The 25,060-nt window shown below is 42.1% G+C and overlaps 1 protein-coding gene across 3 annotated transcripts in view; it reads right to left on the reverse strand.

The window, feature by feature from the left end:
- kif16ba (kinesin family member 16Ba) overlaps positions 1–12,221 on the reverse strand; it is a 108,841-nt gene extending 96,620 nt beyond the window's left edge. For 2 of the 3 annotated variants that reach the window (XM_052012049.1, XM_052012048.1), the window contains exon 1: positions 11,968–12,199. In XM_052012049.1, the coding sequence (XP_051868009.1) occupies positions 11,968–12,014 (47 nt within the window). In that variant the 5' untranslated portion in view covers positions 12,015–12,199. Of the gene's footprint in view, positions 1–11,967 lie in introns of all 3 variants that reach the window. The other variant, XM_052012046.1, reaches the window with a different exon arrangement.
- Between the last annotated feature and the right edge of the window lie 12,839 nt (positions 12,222–25,060).

Raw genomic sequence — 25,060 nt, forward strand, 5'->3', positions numbered from 1 at the left:
CAGGATAATGCTACCCCTGGATGGGAAGTCTGGAACCAGCAAGCACAGTTTCAACATAAAACCATTCAGAACTAAAATCAAAAGATTACTTCACCCGAGAGTTGCAAATCCTTGGAAATTTCTACCCAAGGCGACAAAGGAGGCTCCATTGTTGATTATATTGAAGACAGAACAAAACTTTTTTTGGATATTGAGATAAACAAGTGATATGAAGATAAACAAGTGATATGAAGTTCATACAGGAAAGAGGCACTGAGGAAGAGATCAACCACAACTGGTCAGCTAATTGGTCTACTCCTGTTTGTTCCAGAAATAATATTAAAGTTTGCTTAGACAATCTAAAGGTACATTTGCTAACAAGCTTTGGGTTTGTACAGTACAGCAGCTATCAAGATAATCTCTCCATTATGCATCAGTGTCAGATTGAGCACAGGCTCAGGATTTAGAACATATTTGTTTAGTGTTTAAACGTTTAGCTCCTGACAGTACGAAGTAACTTTAGTGTTTATAGTTTCAGACCAGTTTCTTTAAGATGTACTGTAAATAAAGCCACTAGTTTAGCCTTGCGAAATGATCAAATTCAGTTGCTATTTCACGAAACTTCCACAGACATTCTGCAAATCTTCTTTGATTTTCCCCAATTTTTCTGTGAAAAGTGGAATCGGCATCTTTGACTATCAATCACCAGACCACTGCACCCAGAGCCAAGGGAGGATAAAATTTCAACCATCACCAATAAAATGCAGGACTTTACTGCTGTGAGAAATGCACAAGACAAATCTAGCACATAAGCACACATCTCAAGAAAGAAAAATATTTATAAGGCATTTGCTGACCACATTTCGTCAAAGGATTCTATGTAGCCTTTTGAGGCATGGCAAATTATACTTCTGTATTATTCCTTCCTGTGTAAAATGTGTGGTAATATTAGTTAATAAAAAGCTTATTATTAATACTTAACAAATCCATAGAGTAAACACTCTTACAGAAAACTAGAACAAATGATCAAAGCCGCTGATATTTTCTTTTCACTAAAGCAAAATTTGAACAAAAATGAGTTAATAATCTTGTACTTAAAAGTCTTTTAATTAACCAGTAATTTGCACTGTTTTAACAAAAAATCCTATTGTGTATTTTTTCATGTCTGTATTTCCAATATTTCCATTTCTGTATATTCAATATCCTAGTTTACTGTATCCTCCCTAAAATGTCAATGTCTCTGCCACAGTGAAAAGCCAGCACATTGCATTCGAATGAGATTCATTGCATTGTATTGAAATAAAATTCACTGCATTGTATTCAAATGAGATTCACTGCATTGTATTCAAATGAGATTCACTGCATTGTATTCAAAAAGGTGTTCATGAGTTGGCGTTACAAAGTTTTTATGAAGTTCCCAAAGATTCTGTAACATCAGCTCATGAATACCTCTAACTTCTAGATTCTGTACCAATTGGGATAAAACCCAACATCAACCACCAAGGGAGCACCTTAATGCGTGAACCTAAATTCCAAACCCCGTCATCTACCACATTGTATTGATAGTAGGAAATATATTCCTCACATTTTTATGAATTGAAAGTTATCATAAAATATCAGATACAATACTGAAGCATTTCAAGATTCACCTACAAGATTTTACATAAGTGAGAGAAGCAAAAGCTAAGCCAATCACAGAAATGGTTAAATGATCAGAAATGGTCAACTTAGTGATAAATATTTTGAATAATCTGCCATACCATAACACCATAAATATTTATACAGCATCTTTAAAATCCTTTTTATAGCATCTTTCACAAAACATCCCAAGGACTTTACAGTGGCATTATCAAACAAATGTTTGCCACCAAAATACAGAGAGAAACAACCAAAAGATTGATCAGAAGGTAGGTTTTAGTAAATGTCTTTTTTAAAAAAAGATAGAATGTTTTAAGAAGGTACTTCCAATGCTAATGATACTGATTAAATTCAACAATGATCAAAGGCCAGAATTGGACATGGACAGCTATCTCAGGAAACAATAATGGAGCAGAGTGATGAAGTACTACGAAAACCATGGGGCAATATCTTTACTTTCCTTGGCAGTTGCTAAAAAATTGTTGCCTACCACAACAACCAAAGTATGAACATTTCATGTAATTAGCATTGTACAGGAAATAGAACATCCAGTTCTAGTTTGGTTACTCAAGGTCTGGCAACAAGACCTTGGAGCTTTTTGTGCCAAGACCCAAGCAAGCACCTACCCAACTAAGCATATGCTACATTAGTTGTTGCAGTAGTTCATTTTATCTGTTTTTTGTTTAGAATGAGTAATTATCTTTGCATACTTTGGCTAAAAAAAGTATACAAAGATAATCTTACCTGAAAAAAATGAAGTTGATGACCAAATTCCATCACAAAACACTGACATTCCTCCAAACATCTGTTTGAACAACGAAGTACTTGATAATAGAGAGCTCTTTCCGCTACCTAGGCTCAAAAGACATTGATAGGCAGCTGGATATGAGCATTGTACTGTAACAGGCTGTGAAGAACAAAGTATCAGGATATCAGTTTTATGTCCTTAGCACTTTGGAGCTAATTTTTTTTGGTTTATAATTAGTGCTCAGAAAAACAAGGTCATTTTAGTTATTTTAAAAAAAACAAGGGATAATCAACTTTCAGCATCTATAAAATCCAACTGAACCAAAATCATTCATAACATTAAAATGAAATTAATACATTGCTCGTATCATAATGCACTTTTCACACAAAAAAAAACTTTAAAATACATGTAAAAACAGGTTTTGAAATGCAGATGAATCCATTATGGTAAATCATGGCATATATTTTAATAAGTCCAAATTTTAGCGATGCACCATTGCAAGCATCCTATCTGGATGTTTCATGGCTTGGTATGGCAACTGCTCTGCCCAGGACCACAAGAAGCTGCAGAGAGTTGTGGACATAGCCCAGCGCATCACAGACACCAACCTTCCCTCCTTGGACTCTGTCTTTACCTCTCGTTGTCTTGGTGTAGCAGCCAGCATAATCAAAGACCCCACCCACCCGGGACATTCTCTCTTGTCTCCTCTCCCATCGGGTAGAAGATACAGGAGCCTGAAGGCACGTACCACCAGACTTAAGGACAGCTTCTACCCCACTGTGATAAGACTATTGAACGGTTTCCTTATACAATGAGATGGACTATGACCTCATGATCTACCTTGTTGACCTTGCATCTTATTGCACTGCACTTTCTCTGTGGCTATGACACTTTACTCTGTACTGTTACTGTTTTTACCTGTACCACATCAATGCACTTTGTACTAACTCAATGTAACTGCACTGTGTAATGAATTGACCTGTACGATCAGCTTTTCACTGTACCTCGGTACAAGTGACAATAATAAACCAATACCAATAGGCACTCTTTCTCTAATGGTGACTGATAAAGAAAAATCCAAGAGAAGGAACACCATCTATACACAGACCAATTGTTGGCCTTTTCTGATGCTCCAGCACCCTGATATACAGGGGCTGAAGCAAGTATGTATTCCGTGAACTGATTCTGTAATACCATTTTTAGCTTCTTCATGTGCAAAACAGTTAAAGATTAAACTGCAATCAAAAATTCAGGAACACTGCTTCTTATGTAGACAGTTAATAACTTGGGCGTTGACCCAAAAGTAATCAGGATCCTGAAATGCTGTGTCTTGTGTATACTCTCTATTGCTGCCTCTCTATTGGCCAAATATTGAACGGAAAGAAGTCTTAAAAGATTTTTAAGTCTTTCAATATGTTCAATAGCTGAAAGATCAATCGAGAACAGCTTCAGGGCCATAATCATTAAAGCCTTATTCAAGTTATTGTCAAAATATGGTTTTAATTATCATTCCAATAAGGTATAAACATGAATTATTTCTCTCTTGGGGTTTAGATAATTCAGAAAAATGATATTGCTGGTCACAAATTTAAAAATGCTAAGTCATAAGACTGTTTTATTTTCAGAGCTGTTTAAATTGTTCAGTATAAGGGATTTCATTCCAGACGTTACATCACCTGGCTGAAATATTGTGAAAGATCTCTGGTATTAAACCAAGCAGTAACCAAGATTGGCAAAAGAAAACGAAGTAAACAATTTAATTGACATTATCAGTTTTGGAACTAAACCCAATTCTTGGCAGATTGCAAAGATGGTGCACTTCAACTCCTGTGCATACTTAAATAATGCACCAGTATAATGATGTAATCCACTACATCCTTAAAAGAAACAGGATTAAGGCCAGCCTTCATCACCAAACTTAATAAATGACAGTAGTACTATAAAATATGCTTATCCTGTTTTTAAAAAAGTAGAGGTCATGGAACAGCTTCACCTTGTATCTCACAGAATTATTGCATACATAATCACAAAAGTGTGGCTTTTGAATCTTCCAAGCAACGCTCCAAGAAGTGAACACTTGCATAATTAGCTATTACAGTATTCCTCCCAATTTTGTTCTAGTCATTATAAAAGGTAAACACAATGCATGGCGATTTGTGCATCTTACAGCTTTTACCAAGGGTAACAGCTGTATATTGGTTTTATTAGCCATCATGCTTGACACAACTTTTTTTCAAAAAAACACATTCAACTTTAAAGTTGGCACACAAGTGGCAGAGTGTTTGCTGCAGGAGCTCTTTGGCACAGGTGAGGGGATCCAGCCACTTAAATCACCAAGGTCCTTGATTGCATGACAGCCCAATAAATGCACAAGTAAAATCCACTTCTTCCTGTTTATTGTTCAATTTCTGTTAGTGGTAACTCCCTGGAATTGTGAATGGAATTCTTAAAATTTGTGCGCCATATACAACTTGGGTCTCTAAAACCTCACAGATGGTTTTGCTGGGAACCATAAAGAACTCCGCAGTGTTTATATTCTAGTTCAGGCTTGACCTTAATTACTGCTTCTGCAAAATATTCATGTTCTTTCAGGCAATCTCAAATACCTATTGCTATTCATACTTCACTTATGCGCTTCCAACTTTTATTCCTCCACTATCTTTGCCCAATTGGCTAGCATATTCTGCAATCAAATGGAATCAGTCAGCAGGCCAGTGCATGTTTTAAAAGTCACGTGCAGCATTCTTAAATAAAATGATTGAAAATGTAAATGTTGTATGGTTGGTTATTAATCACTGGTACAGAGTCTTATTATCGAAAATAAAACAAATGTTTCCAATAGAGTTTCAGAGGTGTTCTCTCTGTCAGTTAAAACCATACATAAAAGCCAAATTTACTTTATAGCAATGAAAAAAAACTTAAAGCAAGAAAACACTGAAAACATAGCTTTCATCTTCACTATTTTAGAAATATCTTTAGTGCCACACGGGACCAGAACATCATGAACATTCAAATCTTCAAGACCACTGACCCATGGTCCATGCAGAATCTTAAGTGCTCAGACTTCACTGATGAAGCCCCTGCCCAATATGTACTACATGTGCAATAAAGAATTGGCATCAGGAAAGGCAAAGCTTTGCTTCATTGACAAAGTGTAACAAAGGCAAAAAAATAATCAAAATTCCTCTTGACACACATAAATTTTGACACAGACGAATAAATTTGCCCACATGCTTCTGGGCTGCAAAATCAGAAACAAAGCTGCCACAGTCACTGGTGACAACATAGACTAAAACTCTGTAGACAAGTCAGGAAGCAGAATGCATACCTTGCTCATAATACTAAGTGGACATGTATTCTCAGTGAGAAAGCCTGTCACTCTTGAAACTTGCTGCTTCTTTCATGACAGCCAGGGAGGGCAGAGTCTGGGACTTAATGTGTTCCCAACAAAATCTGTCAGAATTGCGGATTCTGATCAGAGTACAGTTGGTTACAGAGGTTGATCATGGCTAAATAATTCTTAAGTATGAGGCAACATAGGTAAGGAAACATAAGAATGATGAGTGAGTAGGACTTGGTGCAAATTAGGACACAGATAGCCAAGTTTAGCAGCATCTCAAGTTTACACTGAGGTACACTGAGGTCAGTACAAGGAAAAGCATAAGAAGTGTGAAAAATGAACTCCAGTAATTTAGGATAATATAGACCAAGGTACTGAAAGACCTTTTCTTGTTCCCAAACCCCTGCCCCAAATCACAATGATATTCTTAGCTTCCCTTTCTAAATGTTTACCAACAGTCTGATACACCATTTCATATTGCAACATAGAAGGGAATGTTTTGAAAGCTCTTTGCTTCAGGGATCACAGATGCAAAAAAAGTAGGAACATTATCCCTGCAGCTTTCCCCATTCACAATATCCTAGACCACAGGCGCAATCATATATCATGGAATGTCTAAAAATCATTAAGTAAAAAACAACAGTTTACCGTTATATTGAGAGTACAGATGCTGTCAAAAAGCAGAAAATACACCAAAACATAACAACACACATTTTAAACAGCATAATAACATTTACTCTGTTGTGGTGTAAACTGATCCCCTATGCAGATGATACTTAAAAAGCGCAATCAAATTTCCAGCAATTTATAGCTTCAATTAAGCAAACCTTCACAATAATCAACAAGGTATGATGTTTTCCTTGAACCAGGAAGTGAAAAAAAATACACAATAAAATAACAGTGCATTGTTATTTTCTTAAGCTATTTTGCCAACACTATCACAGGAACGTGCTCACACCATCACAGGAACATGTACTCATAATGCTCAAGATGTCAAACAACAAAGCTGCAAGACAAATACTTAAGATTCTGAGTTGCAGGTTTCTACATTATCAACTGGAAAGAATCTGACATATGAGTCAAGCTGTCTACCTTTGACATTCAAATGCATAACCATTGCTGAATCTCCTATCATGAATAAACTGGGGGTCACCCTTGACCAGAAATTCAATTGGACCAGCCAGATAAATACTATAGCAACAAGAGCAGGACAGATACAGTGAGAGATCACTTCCTGAAAACGTCCACAAGGCACAAGTCAAGAGCATGGTGAAATTCTTTCCACTTGTCTATGTGAATGCTAAACCAACAACACTCAGGTAGCTCAACACCAAACACAAAGCAACCTGTTTGATTGGCATCCACCAGCCTCAAAATTCATTCCTTTATCACTGGCACATGGTGGCTGTAATTTATACCATCTGCAAAAGGCAATGCAGTTGCTTGCATGCACTACTCTGACAACACCTGCAACTTCTATCGAGGAGGATGAAGGCTTCCCGTTCATGGAAACTCCACCACCTGCATGGTCTCCTCCATGTCCTGGAACTCCCTCCCAAACAGTACCTTCACTTTAAGGATCACAGCAGCACCTTCTCAGGAGCAGTAAAGAACGAGCAATGAATGTTGACTTGACAGAATGGCCCAAATTTCTCCCGCCAGCCAAAAAAATACAGCCAAAAAAAATCTTCAGACTATTTTACATTGATTGTTGGAGATGAGCAAAATTCATTTGACTCTTCAAGTAATAGAAGAAAATAACACAAGTCAGGCTCCCTGTTGTATTTTTTTTAAAAAACACTCCAGGCAACCTGTTTCTTTCATGTGGAGCATCAAAAAACCACTATATGTCATATCACCCAGGGATTAAACAGAACCCTTGTTCCCTCAGTTGGTTTATCAATTTACATGAACTTTATTAATTTACATGAACATTATTGTTTCTTTCTCAGTTTTTGGATAATGGAACATTAAGCATACCACAGACCATGTAAAAATAAAGCACGAAAACAAGGGACATATTTAGATAGAAACAGGAAAAGGTCATAAAAACCTTGAGCTTGTTCTGCCATTCAGTTAGATTATGATCCATCTGTATTTTAAACTGCATTCATCTGCCTTGGCTCCATAATGCTCAATATCCTTGCCCGACAAAAAGTTAATATTCTAGATCTTGAAATTTTTGACTGGAACCAAGAATCAATGATTTTTTTGTGTTGTATTCCAGATTTCTCAATTTCATTCTGATATGTGTTTTCTACAATCACTGCTGCATGGCTTAGAAGGCTCATCTGTACTCTCTACTCTTTGGTTTCTATACAGACTGTTAATATCCATTCCATCACATCATCTAATAAATGGCTGTTCGCATCTTGATCTAATAACTTGCTCCATATCACTGATGCTCTTTGAAACAGACTACTAAACAAACCATGTGATTTGAACTAGTGACTTAAAAGAAAATAAGTTACTTTAGAGCTGCTACTACAAGTTCAAGTTATACTTCATTGTCATTCACCCATACGCTATAAAAACACATGGAGGAACAAAATGTCATCTCCCCCAGATTCACACAACAGAGGACATACAATAAACACAGACAAAAAAAATTGTGCAAGTACAAATAGTGCAAAAAACAGTATATACAGCATACAAAATTAGTGCAGGGTTAGTGCAAAACAGAGTTGGACAAAGAAAATACAGAACTCAGTGTGTTGCACTAAATGTATAAACAGGTTCAGCAGCAGCCAAAGTTTTTATACGCCACTGTGCAAACCAGGGCTTTTGACACAGCATTTGTCTAAAACTGCCTCCAGGGTATTCAGGAGCCCGACAGCCTGGGGGGAAGAAACTGTTGTACAGTCTAGTAGTTCTGGCCCGGATGCTCCACAAGATAACAGGAAAGCACTGAAGCAAAATCAAGTGCTTCTCATCAAGTCATGGAAAAGACATGGTATGAAACAGGCCCTTCTGCCCACCAAGTCTGTGCTGACCATCAACAACCAATTTACACTAATCCTTCATTAATCCCATTTTTTATTCTTCCCACATTCTCATCAACACCTCCTAGATTCTACCACTCACCTACACACTAGGGGTAATCTACAGAGGTCGACTAATTTACCGACCTGTAAATCCTTGGGATGAGAGAGGAAATTGGAACCCATACAGCAACAGGGAGAACATGCAAATTTCATGTGCAGGCAGCACCCAAGGATTGAATGCAAGGTCTCTGGCACTGTGAAGCAGCAGCTTGGTCATAGCAGACAGAGGGTAGTGGTGGAGGAGTATTCTTCTAACTGGAGGTCTGTGACAAGTGGTCTAACGCAAAGATTAGTGCTGGAACCTTTGTTTGTAATATATAATGATATGGATGAAAATGTAGGTGGTCTGATTAGTAAACTTGACATGAAAAATTGGTGAAGTTGTGAATAGCAAGGAAGGATTTCAAAGGATACAACAGGATATAAATCAGTTTGAAAGTTGGATGTACAAACAGCAGGAGGAGTTTAATCCAGACAAATGCAAGGTGCTGCATTTTGGGAGGTCAAATACAGTAAATAGCAGCACCCATCGGAGCACTGATGTACAGAGGGATCTTGGGATGCAAGTCCATAGCTCCCTGATAGTGGGAACACAAGTGGGTAGCGTGTTAAAGAAGGCATACAGCATGCTTCCCATCATTGGTCGGAGTATTTGAATATAGAAATTGGCACGTCACGATGCTGCTGTACAAAACTTTGGTTAGGCACATTTGGAGTATTGTGTGCATTTCTAGTCACGACACAATAGGAAAGACGTGGAGGCTTTGGAGAGGGTACAGACGAAGTTCACCCAGGATGTTGCCTGGATTAGTGAGTACTAGTTGCAAGGAGAAGATGGACAAACGTGGATTGTTTTCTCTGGAGTATCAGAGGGGGAAAGTTTAATGGATATTTGTGAGGAAAGTTTGTTTTTTATAAATTGTACACACACACACACGCACAGTGGCAGGTGCCTGGAACATCCTGCTGGTGGAGGTGGTAGAAGCAGATACGAAAGCAATGTTTCAGAGACATTTAAACAGACATACAAACAGGCTGGGAACAGAGGGATACAAACCATGTGAAGACAGATGGGATTAGTTTGATTTAATGTCATGATCACCACAGATATGGTGGGCCAAAGGGCCTGTTCCTGTGCTGTACTTTTCTGTGTGTTTGTTTCTACTAGCTGCGTCACCCATAAAAATGGCACTGTGCCATTTCTGTACAAACCCAATCTGGCAACCAAGTCCTTTTTCCTGGATAGAGAGCAGGATTAGAAACATTAGGAGAACCTACACTGGACAAGCCCATTCCTATAGTCTAATTAGTACTGGTAACACAAAGATTGTCCATGGTAAGTTACAACTGTCCTTTTTACTGATTTTTTTTTGATCTGAAGTGCTAAGTTCTAAATATATATCACTCACAGCGAGAATGATACAAAGGAAATATAAATTAGATTCATTCGCAGGTTTAGTCTGTTCAAGGTTATGAAAGTGAGCATTTGGCTTTAGATGTCACTGCAAATCACAAACAACAAAAGAACAGAGAAATGGAAGCAGCTGTCTCAAACCACACCAATCAAAAATATCACAACCTAAAAATACCTCAAATACATTAAGTTTAAATTTCACTTCAGATAATATGCTGCATTTTATAAGGTTTGCCAGAGCAAGATTGGAAAGCTTTCACTTAAACTTCACTAAAGTTTCACTTCAACTTCACTAGAGTTTCACTTCAATCATTTTAGTAGCGATCAATACTTCAAATCTCCATCTGATCCAATTACAAAGTATAATCACACTTCAGGTGCAAATATCACCTTCTTCAAACTGTCACAATACATTTCCAGATGCAAGCAATAGATAACAATCAAATATCAGGGTCCCAAAACATCATCTACTGTTCCAAACACAAACTTAACCCTTCCAGCCACCACAATAAGGTCAAAGACTGAATCAGAATACTCATAAACGGTGTCCTATCTGACCCCATGAGGAACTTTGGGACACCTGTTTCCAATCCAGTGTGATTACTTAACTCTGAAGTACAACTGCTGCTGAAACCTTCAGCTGTGTCTTATCTACCTCCACAATTAAACACATCAATGCCGTACTGGAGGGCCTTTCTCATTCTATTTTCCATAAACCTGAACTCATCAAAACTGCTGCATAGTCCTTCCTTGCAGCAAGTCTCATTCACCTCTCTCTAGTGCCAGCTGACTATACTGGGTCATACATAAACAATCCCTTGATTATAAAATTGTTTCCAGATCTCTCCCTGATCTAAATCTCTAATCCATTCTAATACCGTGACCCTCAAAAACCCTGAAGAGTCTCAACCTGAAATGTTGACTGTCCATTTCTCTCCACAGATGCCACCTAACTCACTGAGTTCCTCCAGCAGCTTGTTTTTTCACTCACTAACTCCAATTTGATAATGATAATACAATTTGCTTTAGAAGTGCTAACCAGGATACTGCTGACAACTCTCTTGCTCTTTTTAATAGTTTATGTATTATTTTAGATCAATATCAGAAAGTACATATCCTCCGTATAAAATCTCAAAAAGATTGCACCCCAGTCAGAGTCACAAGTCTTCAGCGCTGCTCAAGCCTCTGGACTGAAGTCCCCATGCACTGACTCTGGAAGGTGATTTCTTTTCCCAGAGCCATGGTTGATATCACATGAAAGGCACTCAAATGTAAACTACCGTCATTTTAAGGAGCACGCAGAGTACAGATAGGGACGTATGAGCAGGCAATGATTTTAATATAGCAAAGTCTAAACATCCAGAGATGCTCGACAGAAAAGTTAGCAAATAAAAACAATTCACCGAGCCACACGAGTTCTGATGGAAGGTGATCGCTATGAAATATTAACAGTTTCTTTCCATTGATGCCGCTTGACTTACTATTTGCTACGTTTTCTGGATTTATTTTAGATTTGTTTTGCTTTCGCAAGGGAAAATTAGGATAGATGATCAAAAGCTTGGTCAACAGCGGTACATTCAAGGAATGTTTCAAAAGGAGAAAACAGAGCTGGAAATAAAATTAAAGCGAAACATCAGCTGATAGCTCATTAACGTCCTGCCGGCTGGCAAACACGTAGGATCGCGTCTTGTTTACGATGATCGCCTCAGTGTGTTGGGTTTTTGAAACTTTTGTCGCCCTGCCCTTAAATAACTTCTATCTGGGACCTCGGGCGCAGGTCCACAACATTCTGCAGGACGTTTACCTCAGGTTCATTGGTCTCAGCCGCACCGCCACCTTCACCGAGGCCATGATTCATCACTTCCGCCTTTTATGGTGCCTGCTCCAAAAGAGTGTTTTTTTTCCCCCAAGTGTCGACTCGTGGTGCGATAAATAACGATCCGGCCCCCACCCGAGCTTTCCACGGGCATTTAAAACTTTCCGCACAACTCCGGCCGCCACCACCATCGCCGCAGTGTCATTGTCAACACCGCCAGTTGGTTTCGAAATCAAACAACCGAATTGCCTACCGAGCCCTACGAGGATCAAAATGCCGCAGCGCGTTCCCACCCACTCTCCTTGCATTGGATGGCTGCGGGCGTGATTGGCGGGGCAAGCGACCATTCAACGCCATTCTGGCCGGGGTAGTGAGGCCATTGTGCCCCGCCCTCCCTTTCCCCAGACCGCTTCGCTGCCGCATGCGGGGACTGAATGTCAGGGAGGTCGGAGGTGTGGGCGCTGCTGAAGGCACATGGTCATAACTTTAAATTTGCCCGGTAGGGTGATTGGGCCGTTAGATGACATAAGGTACTCAAAGGAACGCAAACTTTATACCAAGTTTATAAAGAACTGATCCAATTAAATCGAATTGTTTTTGCTCAGAAATCACAGCTGGGAACATTGACAGAGGGAACTGAAGTAGGGTATAGAGCTTGAGTCTGCTCCTATATTCAGCTCCATGGGTCATTCTTTACATCGTTTATTTTCCCTCTTGATGACTTGTCCCCTGATCTTAATAGTGTCCAAAGTGTAGGAATTTCAGCCTTGAATTTCCTTTTCTAAATATTTGATTCATTTAATCAGTTTTTCACTGTCAAATTCCACAACTCATATTTCCCCATTTTCTTGCCCACAAATTTAACCTGATTGTGATCTTTTGCAGACTCTTTGTGGTATCATCCTCACAATTCACTTTTGCTGCCTGCTTCATATCATCAGAAAAATTGGGCATATTACTTTCTGCTCCAGGGGGTTTAAACTAGATTTTCAGGGGGAGGGGAACCGGAGTGTTAAAGCAGATAGTGAGGTGGAGGAGGAAAAAGGTTATGCAAGGACTGCAGGTATAGACAGAAATCAAAGGTTTGTACGTGATAGAAATGTTCTCAGGTGCATCTATTTCAATGCAAGAAGTATTGTAGGTAAGGCAGATGAGTTTAAGGTGTGGATTGGCACATGGGATTACGACATTATTGCTATTAGTGAGACTTGGATGCAGGAGGGGCAGCACTGGCAGCTTAATGTTCCGGGGTTCCGTTGTTTCAGACGTGATAGAGAGGGAGGGATGAAAGGGGGAGGAGTGGCATTACTAGTCAGGGAAAATATCACAGTTGTATGGAAACAGGACAACCCGAAGGGCTCATCTACAGAGGCCATATGGGTGGAGCTGAGGAACAGGAAAGGAGTGGCCACGCTAATAGGGTTGTATTATAGACCGCCCAATAGTCAGAGAGAATTGGAGGAACAAATCTGTGGTGAGATAGCAGACTGATGTAAGAAACATAAAGTTGTAATAGTAGGGGATTTTAACTTTTCACATATTGACTGGGACTCCCACGCTGTGAAAGGGCTGGATGGCTTGGAATTTGTCAAATGTGTTCAGGAAAGTTTTCTAAATCAATATATAGAGGTACCAACGAGAGAGAATGCAATACTTGATCTCCTATTAGGGAACCAGACAGGTCAGGTGACAGAAGTACGTGTAGGTGAGCATTTTGGGTCCAGTGATCATAAACTCATTAGTTTCAAGTTAATTATGGATAAAGACAGGTCTGGTCCTCGAGTTGAGGTTCTAAATTGGAGAAAAATTGTGTGGAAATGATAAAGGATCTAAGAAGAGTGGATTGGGATAAGTAGTTTTCTGGCAAGGATGTGTTCAGTAAGTGGAAGGCTTTCAAAGGTGAAATTTTTGAGGGTGCAGAGTTTGCATGTTTCTGCCAGGATTAAAGGCAAAGTTAACAAGCATAGGGAACCTTGGTTTTCAAGGGATATTGGCGATCTGGTTAAGAAAAAGAGAGAGGTGTATAGCAGGTACAGGCAACTAGGAACAAACGAGTTACTTGAAGAGTATAGAAAAAGTAAGAAAATGTAGCGGCTGCTACCGTGATGCGAAAGTAAGACACTAGTCGATGAGTTGCAGAAAAAACTGATTTATTTTCCCGCCTTGCATGGGCCTTTTAAGAGGAACGGTTCCTGCCCACCGAAAACAGAAATGACGTATGCGCCACGTCATCAAACTTTTCCCTTGCGCAGGTTCCCCCTGTCGCTCAGGGAAGGCGAAGGCCCAGTGCCGTCTTGGGCCTCACCACTCCGACGACGCGCGACCCGACCACCGAGCCGGTTCGCTTGCTCGGACGGTGAGTCACTACACAACCCCCCCCAGAACCAGCGATATAGTCCCCAAGGTTCGTGGGCTGTGCTAGCCATTGCTTAGGAGGTCGGCCTCTACGTTGCAGCGTTGGGACCTCGACCGGTTGTTGTAGATCTAAATGGGCCGGTTTGAGGCGGTCTTCCTTGCCCCCAATGTCCAAAATAAAGGTGGACCCATTATTCCTGATAACCCAGAATGGCCCCTCGTATGGTCGTTGCAACAGTGCCCGGGGTGTGCCCCTGTGAACGAAAACGAACTTATAGTCTCGTAGTTCCTTGGGCTCACAGGATGGGTCTTGACCATGCCGCAAAGTGGGAATTGGTGCCAACCTGCCGAGCCTCTCGCTCAGTCTTTCCAGGACTGCCGCAGGTTGTTCCTCTTGGCCCCAAAGGGCAGGTATGAATTCCCCAGGAATGACCAGGGGCGCACTATACACGAGTTCAGCTGACGAAGCGTGGAGATCTTCCTTGGGGGCAGTGCATATGCCAAGCAGGACCCAAGGCAGTTCGTCGACCCAGTTAGGACCTTTCAAGCGGGCCATCAGGGCTGATTTCAGATGGCGGTGGAAACATTCCACCAACCCGTTTGAATGAGGGTGGTAGGCCATGGTGGTGTGCAGCTGCGTCCCTAGCATGTTCGCTAATGCAGACCAGAGGCTGGAGGTAAACTGGAAGCCCGTCTGAAGTGATGTGGGCCGGAACACCAAAACGTGAGATCCAAGTTGTGAGCAGCACCCAGGCGCAGGAATCAGTCATGATGTCGGATAGAGGGGTTGCCTCTGGCCACCTCATGAACTGGTCCACGATGGTAAGGAGGTACTGGGCTCCCCTTGAAACTGGCAGAGGACCTACGAGGTCGATGTGGATGTGGTCAAACCTTCTACGGGTAGGCTCGAACTGCTGTGGTGGGACCTTGGTGTGTCGTTGGATTGTTGATGTCTGGCAGTGCGGACAAGTCCTGGCCCACTCACTGACCTGTTTGCGCAGGCTGTGCCAGACGAACTTGCTGGCAACCAGTCGGACAGTTGGTCTGATGGACAGGTACGTCAACCCGTGTACCGAGTCGAAAACGCGTTTCCGCCAGGCTGCAGGAACTATAGGGTGGGGCTGACCTGTTGCAACGTCGCAAAGGAGGGTCTGCTGACCTGGACCGACTAAGAACTCTTGGAGCTGCAGGCCCGAGACTGCAGTTCTGTAGCTGGGCAGCTGGTCGTTGGCTTGCTGTGCGTCAGCCAGGCCCGTGTAGTCTACACCCAGGGACAGGCTGTGGATGGTCGGTCTGGAAAGTGTGTCAGCAACGACATTGTCCTTTTCGGAGACATGTTGGATATCCGTTGTGAATTCAGAAATGTAGGACAAATGTTACTGCTGACGAGCTGACCAGGGATCGGAGACCTTGGAGAAGGCGAAGGACAAAGGCTTATGGTCAGTGAAAGCGATGAAAGGCCTGCCGTCTAAAAAGTACCGGAAATGCCGGACCGCCAGGTACAGCGCTAGAAGTTCCCGATCAAAAGCGCTGTATTTCAGTTCGGGTGGTCTAAGGTGCCTGCTGAAAAACACCAAGGGTTGCCAACAGCCTTTGATTAGTTGTTCTAGTACCCCACCGACTGCGGTGTTGGATGCGTCCACCATGAGGGCAATTGGGACGTCAGTCCTAGGGTGTACCAGCATCGCGGCGTCTGCCAGGGCGTCCTTGGCCTTAACGAAGGCAGCCACGGCCTCGTCGTTCCAGGCAATGTCCTTGCCCTTGCCAGACATCAATGAGAACAAAGGGCGCATGACACGGGCTGGTGCAGGAATGAACCGATGGTAAAAGTTGACCATCCCCAGGAATTCTTGCAGGCCTTTGACCGTGTTGGGACAGGCAAAATGGCGGATAGCGTCTACCTTGGTGGGTAGGAGTGTTGCTCCTTCACTGGTGATTCTGTGGCTGAGGAAATTGATAGAGTCGAGTCCGAATTGGTGCTTGGCCGGGTTGATAGTGAGGCCGAAATCACTGAGACGGGAGTACAGTTGGCAGAGGTGAGAAAGGTGTTCTTGGCGGTCACAGCTGGCGATTAGTATGTCATCTAAGTAAATGAACACAAAGTCCAAGTCACGGCCTACCACGTCCATCAGCCGCTGGAAGGTCTGCACGGTGTTCTTAAGGCCGAACGGCATTTGAAGAGGCCGAATGGAGTGATGAGCGCAGTTTTGGGGACGTCGTCAGGGTGGACCGGGATTTAGTGGTAACCGCGGATGAGGTCCACCTTGGAGAAGATGTGGGCCCCCTGTAGGTTCGCCGCGAAGTCCTGGATGTGAGGGACGGGGTAGCGGTCTGGGGTGGTGGCGTCATTCAGCCTGCAGTAGTCGCCGCAGGGCCTCCACCCACCGGTGGCTTTGGGGCTGTCTGACCTGCGAACGATTCCCAGCTCCTCCATGCGGTGGAACTCTTCCTTTTCCAGGCAGAGCTTGTCTGGAGGTAGTTGTCATGCTCAGGCATGAAGGGGTGGCCCTGTGGTAATGATGTGATGCTGCACCCCGTGTTTGGGCATTGAATTTGTAAACTGAGGTGCCAAAACCGATGGGAACTTGGCTAGGAGCTTGGTGAATTCGTTGCCAGACAGGGAAACGGGAGTCCAGGCGCGGGGCTGGTAGGCTGGCTTCTCCCAGGGAGTAGGTTTGGAAAGTTCTGGAGTGGACTAGCCGCTTCCCTCGCAGGTCGACTAACAGGCTGTGGGCCCGAAGGAAATTGGCTCCCAGGAGTGGCTGGGCGATGGTGGCAAGGGTAAAGTTCCAGGTAAAACGGCTGTCGCCGAATTGTAATTGAACTGTACGGGTACTGAAAGTCTGTATCGTTGTGCCATTCCCGGCTTTGAGTGCGGGACCCTGTTGCCTGCTACGAGTATCGGGGGCAAAACACTGACCTTTGCTCCAGTATTGACGAGGAAACGATGCCCGGGCTGCTTGTCCCAAACGAATAGGAGGCTTTGTTGGTGGCCAGCCGCCATAGCCATCAGTGGCGGCTGGCCCTGGTGTTTCCCTGAAACTTGCAGGGTGGGCGGCATCGACGGGCCTCCGCGCCCCACCTCTGATGGTAGAAACATAGCTGATCGACAGTGTCATCATCTGTGTTTCTAGGGTATGGTCGCTCGGTTGCTGGGACTGGTTTAGGTAGGCGTTGGGACTGCGGTCTGGCGTTTTGGCTGACAGACGACCTGCTCTCACGTTTGGCCTTCCACAGGACATCTGCCCAGGTGGCTACCTCACGTGGGTTGCTGAAATCGGCATCGGCCAACAGCAGGTGAATGTCGTCGGGTAGTTGTTCGAGGAAGGCCTGTTCGAACATCAAACAAGGCTTGTGTCCCTCAGCCAAGGCCAGCATCTCGTTCATCAGGACCGATGGGGATCTGTCCTCCAGGCCGTCGAGGTGAAGCAGGTGGGCAGCGCACTCGCGACGGGAGAGGCTGAAGGTCCGAATCAGAAGGTCTTTGAAAGCTGGGTACTTGCCTTCCTCCGGAAGAGACTCCGACCTGGGCGGCTGTCTCCTGGTCCAGGGAGCTGACCACATGGTAGTACCGTGTGGAGTCGGAGGTGATCTGCCAAAGTTGGAATTGTGCTTCGGCCTAGTCGAACCACACGCAGGGCTGAAGCGTCCAAAAGGTGGGTAGCTTGAGTGCCACTGCGTTGACTACTGCGTTGTCGTCCATGGTGTGGGTCCAAAATCCGTTTGGACCGTCAGGGTCACCAATGTAGCGGCTGCTACTGCGATGCGAAAGTAAGACACTAGTCGATGAGTTGCAGAACAAAACTGATTTATTTTCCCGCCTTGCGCGGGCCTTTTAAGAGGAACGGTTCCTGCCCACCGAAAACGGAAATGACGTATGTGCTACGTCATCAAACTTTTACCGCGCGTGAGTTCTCCCCGTCGCTTGGGGAAGACGAAGGCCCAGCGCCATCTTGGGCCTCGCTGCTACGACAACGCGCGACCTGACCACCGAGCTGGTTCGCTTGCTCAGACAGTGAGTCGCTACAAAAATACTAAAAAAGGAAATCAGGAAGGCAAAAAGAAGTCATAAGGTTGCTTTGGCAGATAACGTGAAGGTAAACCCGAAGGGTTTCTACAAGCATATTAAGAGTAAAAAGATAGTAAGGGACAAAATTGGTCCCCTAGAAGATCAGAGTGGTCGTCTATGTGTGGAGCCTCAGGAGAAGGGGGAGATCTTAAACAGTTTTTTTGCATCAGTATTTACTCAGGAAACTGGCATAGTGGATATGGAAGGAAGTGAAACAAGCAATAGTGTCATGGAACATATAGAGATTAAAGAGGAGGAGGTGCTTGCTGCCTTACAGCGAATAAAGATAGATAAATCCCTCGGGTCTGATAAGATATTTCCTCGGACATTGAGAGAGAGTAGTGTAGGGGCCCTGGCAGATATATTTAAAATGTCCTTAGCCACGGATGCAGTGCCGGAAGACTGGAGGGTAGCTCATGTTGTTCTGTTGTTTAAAAAAGGATCTAAAAGTAAACCAGGTAATTACAGGCCGGTGAGCCTGACATCAGTAGTGGCTAAATTATTGGAAGGTGTTCTGAGAGATTGGATATACAAGTATTTGGACAACCAAGGGCTGATTAAGGATAGTCAGCATGGCTTTGTGCGTGGTAGATCATGTTTAACGAATCTTGTAGAGTTTTTCAAGGAGGTTACCAAGAAAGTAGATGAAGGAAAGGCTGTGGATGTTGTCTGCATGGACTTTAGTAAGGCCTTTGACAAGGTCCCACATAGGAGGTTAGTTCAGAAGGTTCAGACACTAGGTATCCATGGAAAGGTTGTAAACTGGATTCAAAATTGGCCGTGTGGGAGAAGACAAAGAGTGGTAGTGGATGATAGTTTCTCAGACTGGAGGCCTGTGACTAGTGGTGTGCCTCAGGGATCTGTGCTGGGGCCATTGTTGTTTGTTGTCTACATCAATGATCTAGATGATAATGTGGTAAATTGGATCAGCAAGTTTGCTGATGATACTAAGATTGGAGGCGTAGTGGACAGCGAGGAAGGCTTTCAAAGCTTGCAGAGGGATCTGAACCAACTGGAAGAATGGGCCAGAAAATGGCAGATGGAATTTAATGCAGACAAGTGTGAGATGTTGCATTTTGGAAGGACAAATCAAGGTAGGACATACACAGTAAATGGTAGGGCACTGAGGAGTGCAGAGGAACAAAGGAATCTGGCAGTTCAGATACATAATTCCATGAAAGTGGCGTCATAGGTAGACAGGGTTGTAAAAAAGGCTTTTGACATCCTGGCATTCATAAATCAAAGTGTTAGGATGTTATGGTGAAGTTGTATAAGACATTGGTGAGGCCAAATTTGGAGTATTGTGTGCAGTTCTGTTCACCTAACTATAGGAAGGATATTTGTAAGATTGAAAGAGTGCAGAGGAGATTTACGAGAATGTTGCCGGGTCTTCAGGAGTTGAGTTACAGGGAAAGATTGAACAGGTTAGGACTTTATTCCTTGGAGTGTAGAAGAATGAGGGGAGATTTGATAGAGGTTTACAAAATTATGAGGGGTATAGACAGAGTTAATGCAAGTAGGCTCTTTCCACCTAGATGAGGAGAGATAAGTACGAGAGGACATGACTTTAGGGTGAAAGGGGAAAGGTTTAGGGGGAACATTAGGGGGAACTTCTTCACTCAAAGAGTGGTGGGAGTATGGAATGGGCTGCCATCTGATGTAGCAAATGCGGGCTCATTCTTGAGTTTTAAGAATAAATTGGATAGATACATGGACGGGAGAGGTCTGGAGGGTTATGGACTGGGTGCAGGTAAATGGGACTAGCGGAATAATATTTCGGCACAGACTAGAAGGGCCGAATGGCCTGTCTTCTGTGCTGTAGTGTTCTATGGTTCTCATTCATCTGCCTGTTATATAAATCACAATAGGTGAGAGCCCAATACCGAACCCATTGGTAATTGACTGCCAATGTGAAAAATGCCCATTAATTCCTAATCTTTCTTGTCTGTACTCTATTGTATGCTATTCCTGTTAATCCCAATGCAAGGTGACTTTATATAAGACCTTCCATCAAATGCCTTTTGAAAATATAGATATACCATGTTAACTGGAGACAAGGGTAGCTGAAGTTATGATAGGAAGTAATGAAATGGTAGAGATGTTAAATAAGCATTTTGCATCGGTCATCACAATAAAGGACATACTAAATGAAGCAGATATGACGTAGAACCAATGGTCTAATGATAATGTGGAACTTGATTACTAAAGAGAAAGTACCAGGAAGTCAAGGGATTAAATCCCAACAAATCAAATGGACCTGATCATCTGCATTGTAGGGTAAGAGGTGACTGCTGAGATAGTGGATGGATTTGTGATAATCTGGTAATATCCCCTAGATATTAGATCAGTACCAGATAAGAGGTTAGAATATAAAATAAAGGCACGTTGCATTGGGGTAACATATTAATAGGAATAGAGGATTTGTTAATGGACCGAAAATAGACATTAGGAATTAATGGAACTTTTTCAGTTAGCAGACTATTACTTGTGGGATGCCACTGGATTCAGTATTGGGTTTTCAGCTATCATGATTTACATAAAAGACAAAATGTAACACATCCAATTTAGCTTATTAGTACTTTTGCTATTTTCTTTCGTTTTATGGACCTACAGAAGCATTTACATTTATTTACAAGTCTTGCAAATTTATTCTCACAGTTTATCTTTAGCGGACCTTAAAACCTTTCAGTCTGCAGGCTTCAATTAAGTACATGTGCAGCTGTTACTGTAGGTCAAGTCATGCTACCTGCAGTGATCCATGTTTGCACTGAAATTCCCAGAGCCATTGTGATTTTAACAATGATCAAAGCAACTGGACTGAAGTATTTGAGAATCCAGGTCAAATATGAAGAATTTCCATTCAATGTTTACCTCTCATACCCTCAGGAGGTGACATTGGAAAGAAGTACAAACAAAGAAGTCCTTTTGAAGTACAGCAGTGTTGGATTAATGCATCAGCCAGTTGATGAACCACAGGTACCCAAACATAGTGGTATGAAAACAGAAACAGATAATTTTTTCTAATGTTTTTGATAGAGAAGTAATAGCCTAGATTTTGAGGACAACTTCCATGCATCTTCTCCATGGTACCATTTATTGCTAAGAAAACAGGCAGGGTTGATTTATACTTGGGAACTTTTATTGATCCTGAGGTCATGGAAAAATGCAAAAATAAATCTTCAATTATCTGTAGTTGATTAAGGGATGGCACAAGCCAAGGAATCTGCAAAATAATACAGGCGACCCCCGTGTCACAGAACTTGCGTTGGAAAATAAAGTAACGTCAACACAAATATCTTTTCAACTTGCACAAATGACATGGCATCATTGATACAAAAAACTGAGATACAGCTCATTTTCTAGGAATGCAACCTCTTCCCCCCACCCACCCCTCCCCATAACATGGGGGTCGCTTGTGGTAATATTTATGCATTGCTTATGTATGGTGATGGAAGATGAATGTGGCTGCACCTCCTCTGCTTTTGGATATTGCTGCAGAAGGACCAATCTTGGTGGCTGCATTGATTGTGCATTTTAGCTGATGCAGAAGTTTATTTGCATATTGAGATAGTCATCAGTCAATATATATTTACTTTGCATATAACACCAAAGTAGCTTCAAATGCCAATACAGTTCTGTACTCAAGTTTTATTTTTTCTCCCAAGGAAAACACCATTCCAGTATCACCATTTCTGAACTCTTGGCCAGTGTAAAATTTTATATGTTCTCACTGTGACCATGTGGGATTTTGCTGGGTGCTTTGGTTTCCTCCAATGTCCCAAAGATGTACTGGTAGTTCACTCCTGTAAATTATTCCTTAGAGTAGGTGAGTTGCAAAAGAACCAAAGTGGAGATGATGGGCATGTTACAGGGTAAAAGGAGAATGAGACTGTTGGGCTTCATTTGATAAATTTTGAATCAGACCTTTTGTAGTAATGTTGACATGCCCACACTTTGCATTTCCAGATTTTCACTGCCCTGCAATGTTTGATAAAGATTAATTTCTTCAATCAACTGATTTACTTTCTTACCTACTATCACTGATGGGAAAGGTGCCATAAAGGTTTGTATGCATTTGAAGCAGATTTCCATTTTTTGCATGATGGCAGTGATGTGAGCTGCTTTCAAAACCGAATCAGGAATTGGCACCTTCTCCTGAAAATAGCAAGCAGCTGTCTTGTAAAAAAAAACTATCACAGCTGTGTGAAGTCTGGTTATGTCTTTTGGTGTCAACAGATGAATTGAGGTTCTGTTGGGTTGTGAAATCAATGAGCAAGTTCTCCTTTTCTAAGTGGTTTGAAGGGCTTCTACAACCGAATCAATTACAGGGGAATATCTGGCCTTTCAATGTTTAGTGAAATTTCTGAAAGACCTTGTAAGAGTTGGAATTATTGCTTTGAGATTTCTCTGTTCTTGCCGTAAGATTGTGCTTAATGCACAAAGATTGCTTACAAATAGTAAGTACAATCTGTGTTTAAATCAGAGTTTTATCTCTAATCTTTGCAGCCATAGTTCTTGTTTTCTATGGTGCTGTAAATAATTTGAGAACAGTACAGCTATTGCAGAATCTAGCTGCTACATTCTTGGGTGACAGCCAGTGAGTAGCTACAGAATTTACTACCTTTCTGTTTGAGTTACCAACAATTTTTCACTACATGAAGAACTGAGTCTCCACAATTTTAATTATTGGGACCTTTGTTTCAGTCTACTCTTATCCAGGCAATGCCAATGTGAGTCACCAAACCTGATGGTGAAAAGTTTTTACTGAGTTTGACTGTTTTGCTCTGTTACAGAAGGTTTCCTTACTTATTAAGGCATGATAGAAGGTCATTCAGCCCATTTGGTCCATGCTGATTTCTAACAGAACAATCCCATTAATCCCATTCCTCTTTAACCCTGCAACAAATTCTCTCTCACATGTCTTTCTGGCCATCAGATCCAGGTTGTCTTGGACTGTTCCCGACTTGGAAATAAGCCTCCAACTGACCTTCACTGAAGCAGTGGCATCGCTGTATAAAATTATTTTCTGTTTCAAACCATTGCAGCATGCTCACAAGTCAGCAATGCAGCAAACGCGTTGGAAGCATGAGTTGACTGTGTGGTGATATGCACAGGAGCTCCAGTGAGACAGAGATCCAAGGAATTCCTGACACATGCCCTGCAATACATCATACATTGATCATTATCTAACGGCTGACATGCCTGCAGATGACGACTTGCTGACTCTCAAGGCCACAGGGCAGGGCATCTGCAGACTTCAAAAAACTTTGCACAATGCTGATTTCACTGGGGCTGGCCTCCCTTCAGGAGGTTGCACCCGAGAGCACACTGGAAGAAACAGCGTGCTCACAATGGTGTACAACTGATAAGCTTGCACAAGTGCCCCAATCATTGAATGATATGTCCCATTTACTCTTAGGCCTAGAGTAACTGTTTAACAATCATTTGCATGGTACTTTATTCTCTTAATTACTAGACTTTGTTTTCTCTGGTGATTTTAATAGGGGGAAATCAATGGGCAATGATGGAATTTTCATGAAACTCAAAAGGAATTTCAAGTGTGATCCCATCTACAGAGTTCATGAATCTATTTGCTGAATCGTAATGCCTGATGTTTAAACCTCTGCAGGAATTGGGTGGAAATGACATAGAGTTTAGTGGTAAAATTGTTCCCCAGGTGTCTTCACTCTGGCGTTTTCCAATGGTATGAATAATTCTTGTCTGCTCCTATTTCAACCAAAACTGGAGTACTGGTAATTTTGACATAATGGACTAGAAATTCATTCACGTAACCCCATCAAGGCATTGTGCAGTTAAAAATTAGTTCAAACCAGATCAAGATAATTTTGCGTTAATTTCTGAGTGTTTTGGAGCTCATTTAATCCATCAACAAGGTTTTCATTCTCCTTTGCATTTATTTTCTAGCATAAAACTTTCCCAAATTATGTCAACAGTAGTGCAAACACAAAATTTGTCTGCAAAGAACTTTTCAATCTTACTGATCTGAAAAGTGACATTTCTTACTTAGTGATAAAGCAATCAGATTTTACTCTGATTTAGCATGGTGTTATATAGGGAAACCTGTCAATGCTGTTCTGTGAGCCCTATGGTTGAAGTCTTCAGTCTTTATATGACTTTCATTAACAGCTTTAAGGTGACTCACAACACTGCTTTAATATAAAACACTGACACATTTCCAGGCCAGCACATCTTGGTTCTACCTCCATTTGTTTGATGAATGCTGTGCTACAGTAATCTAAATGTTAAACTCAAGCTTTATTTTTACATTTAGAATATCTTTAACTTTCACCCACTGTGGTTCAGTACATTCATATGTAAAATGGTGGATTTTGGCCTCAAATCTCACTCCAGGAATTTAAGCATAAAATCTAGTCTGATACTTCACTGAGGTGGTGAAGGAATGTTGCAATGTCACGTGTCTTACTTCATGTACTGATAGGTTGATCCTCCTGTTGGGTTTTCAGTGACTGGTCTGTTGACCACCAGTAGGTATCACCAGTGTGTCTTATCTACCAGGGCTAATTGACCTGGTATCATTTTGAATCTCTGCTCTTTATCCACTCTTGTGGACCTAGTTGGTCAATAATTTCATTCTGAAGAAGAGCAACAGGAATTCTCTCAGAAGTCTTGACAGCA

This window comes from Pristis pectinata, chromosome 3 (genome assembly GCF_009764475.1).
Source record: "Pristis pectinata isolate sPriPec2 chromosome 3, sPriPec2.1.pri, whole genome shotgun sequence".
NCBI classification, from domain to species: domain Eukaryota; kingdom Metazoa; phylum Chordata; class Chondrichthyes; order Rhinopristiformes; family Pristidae; genus Pristis; species Pristis pectinata.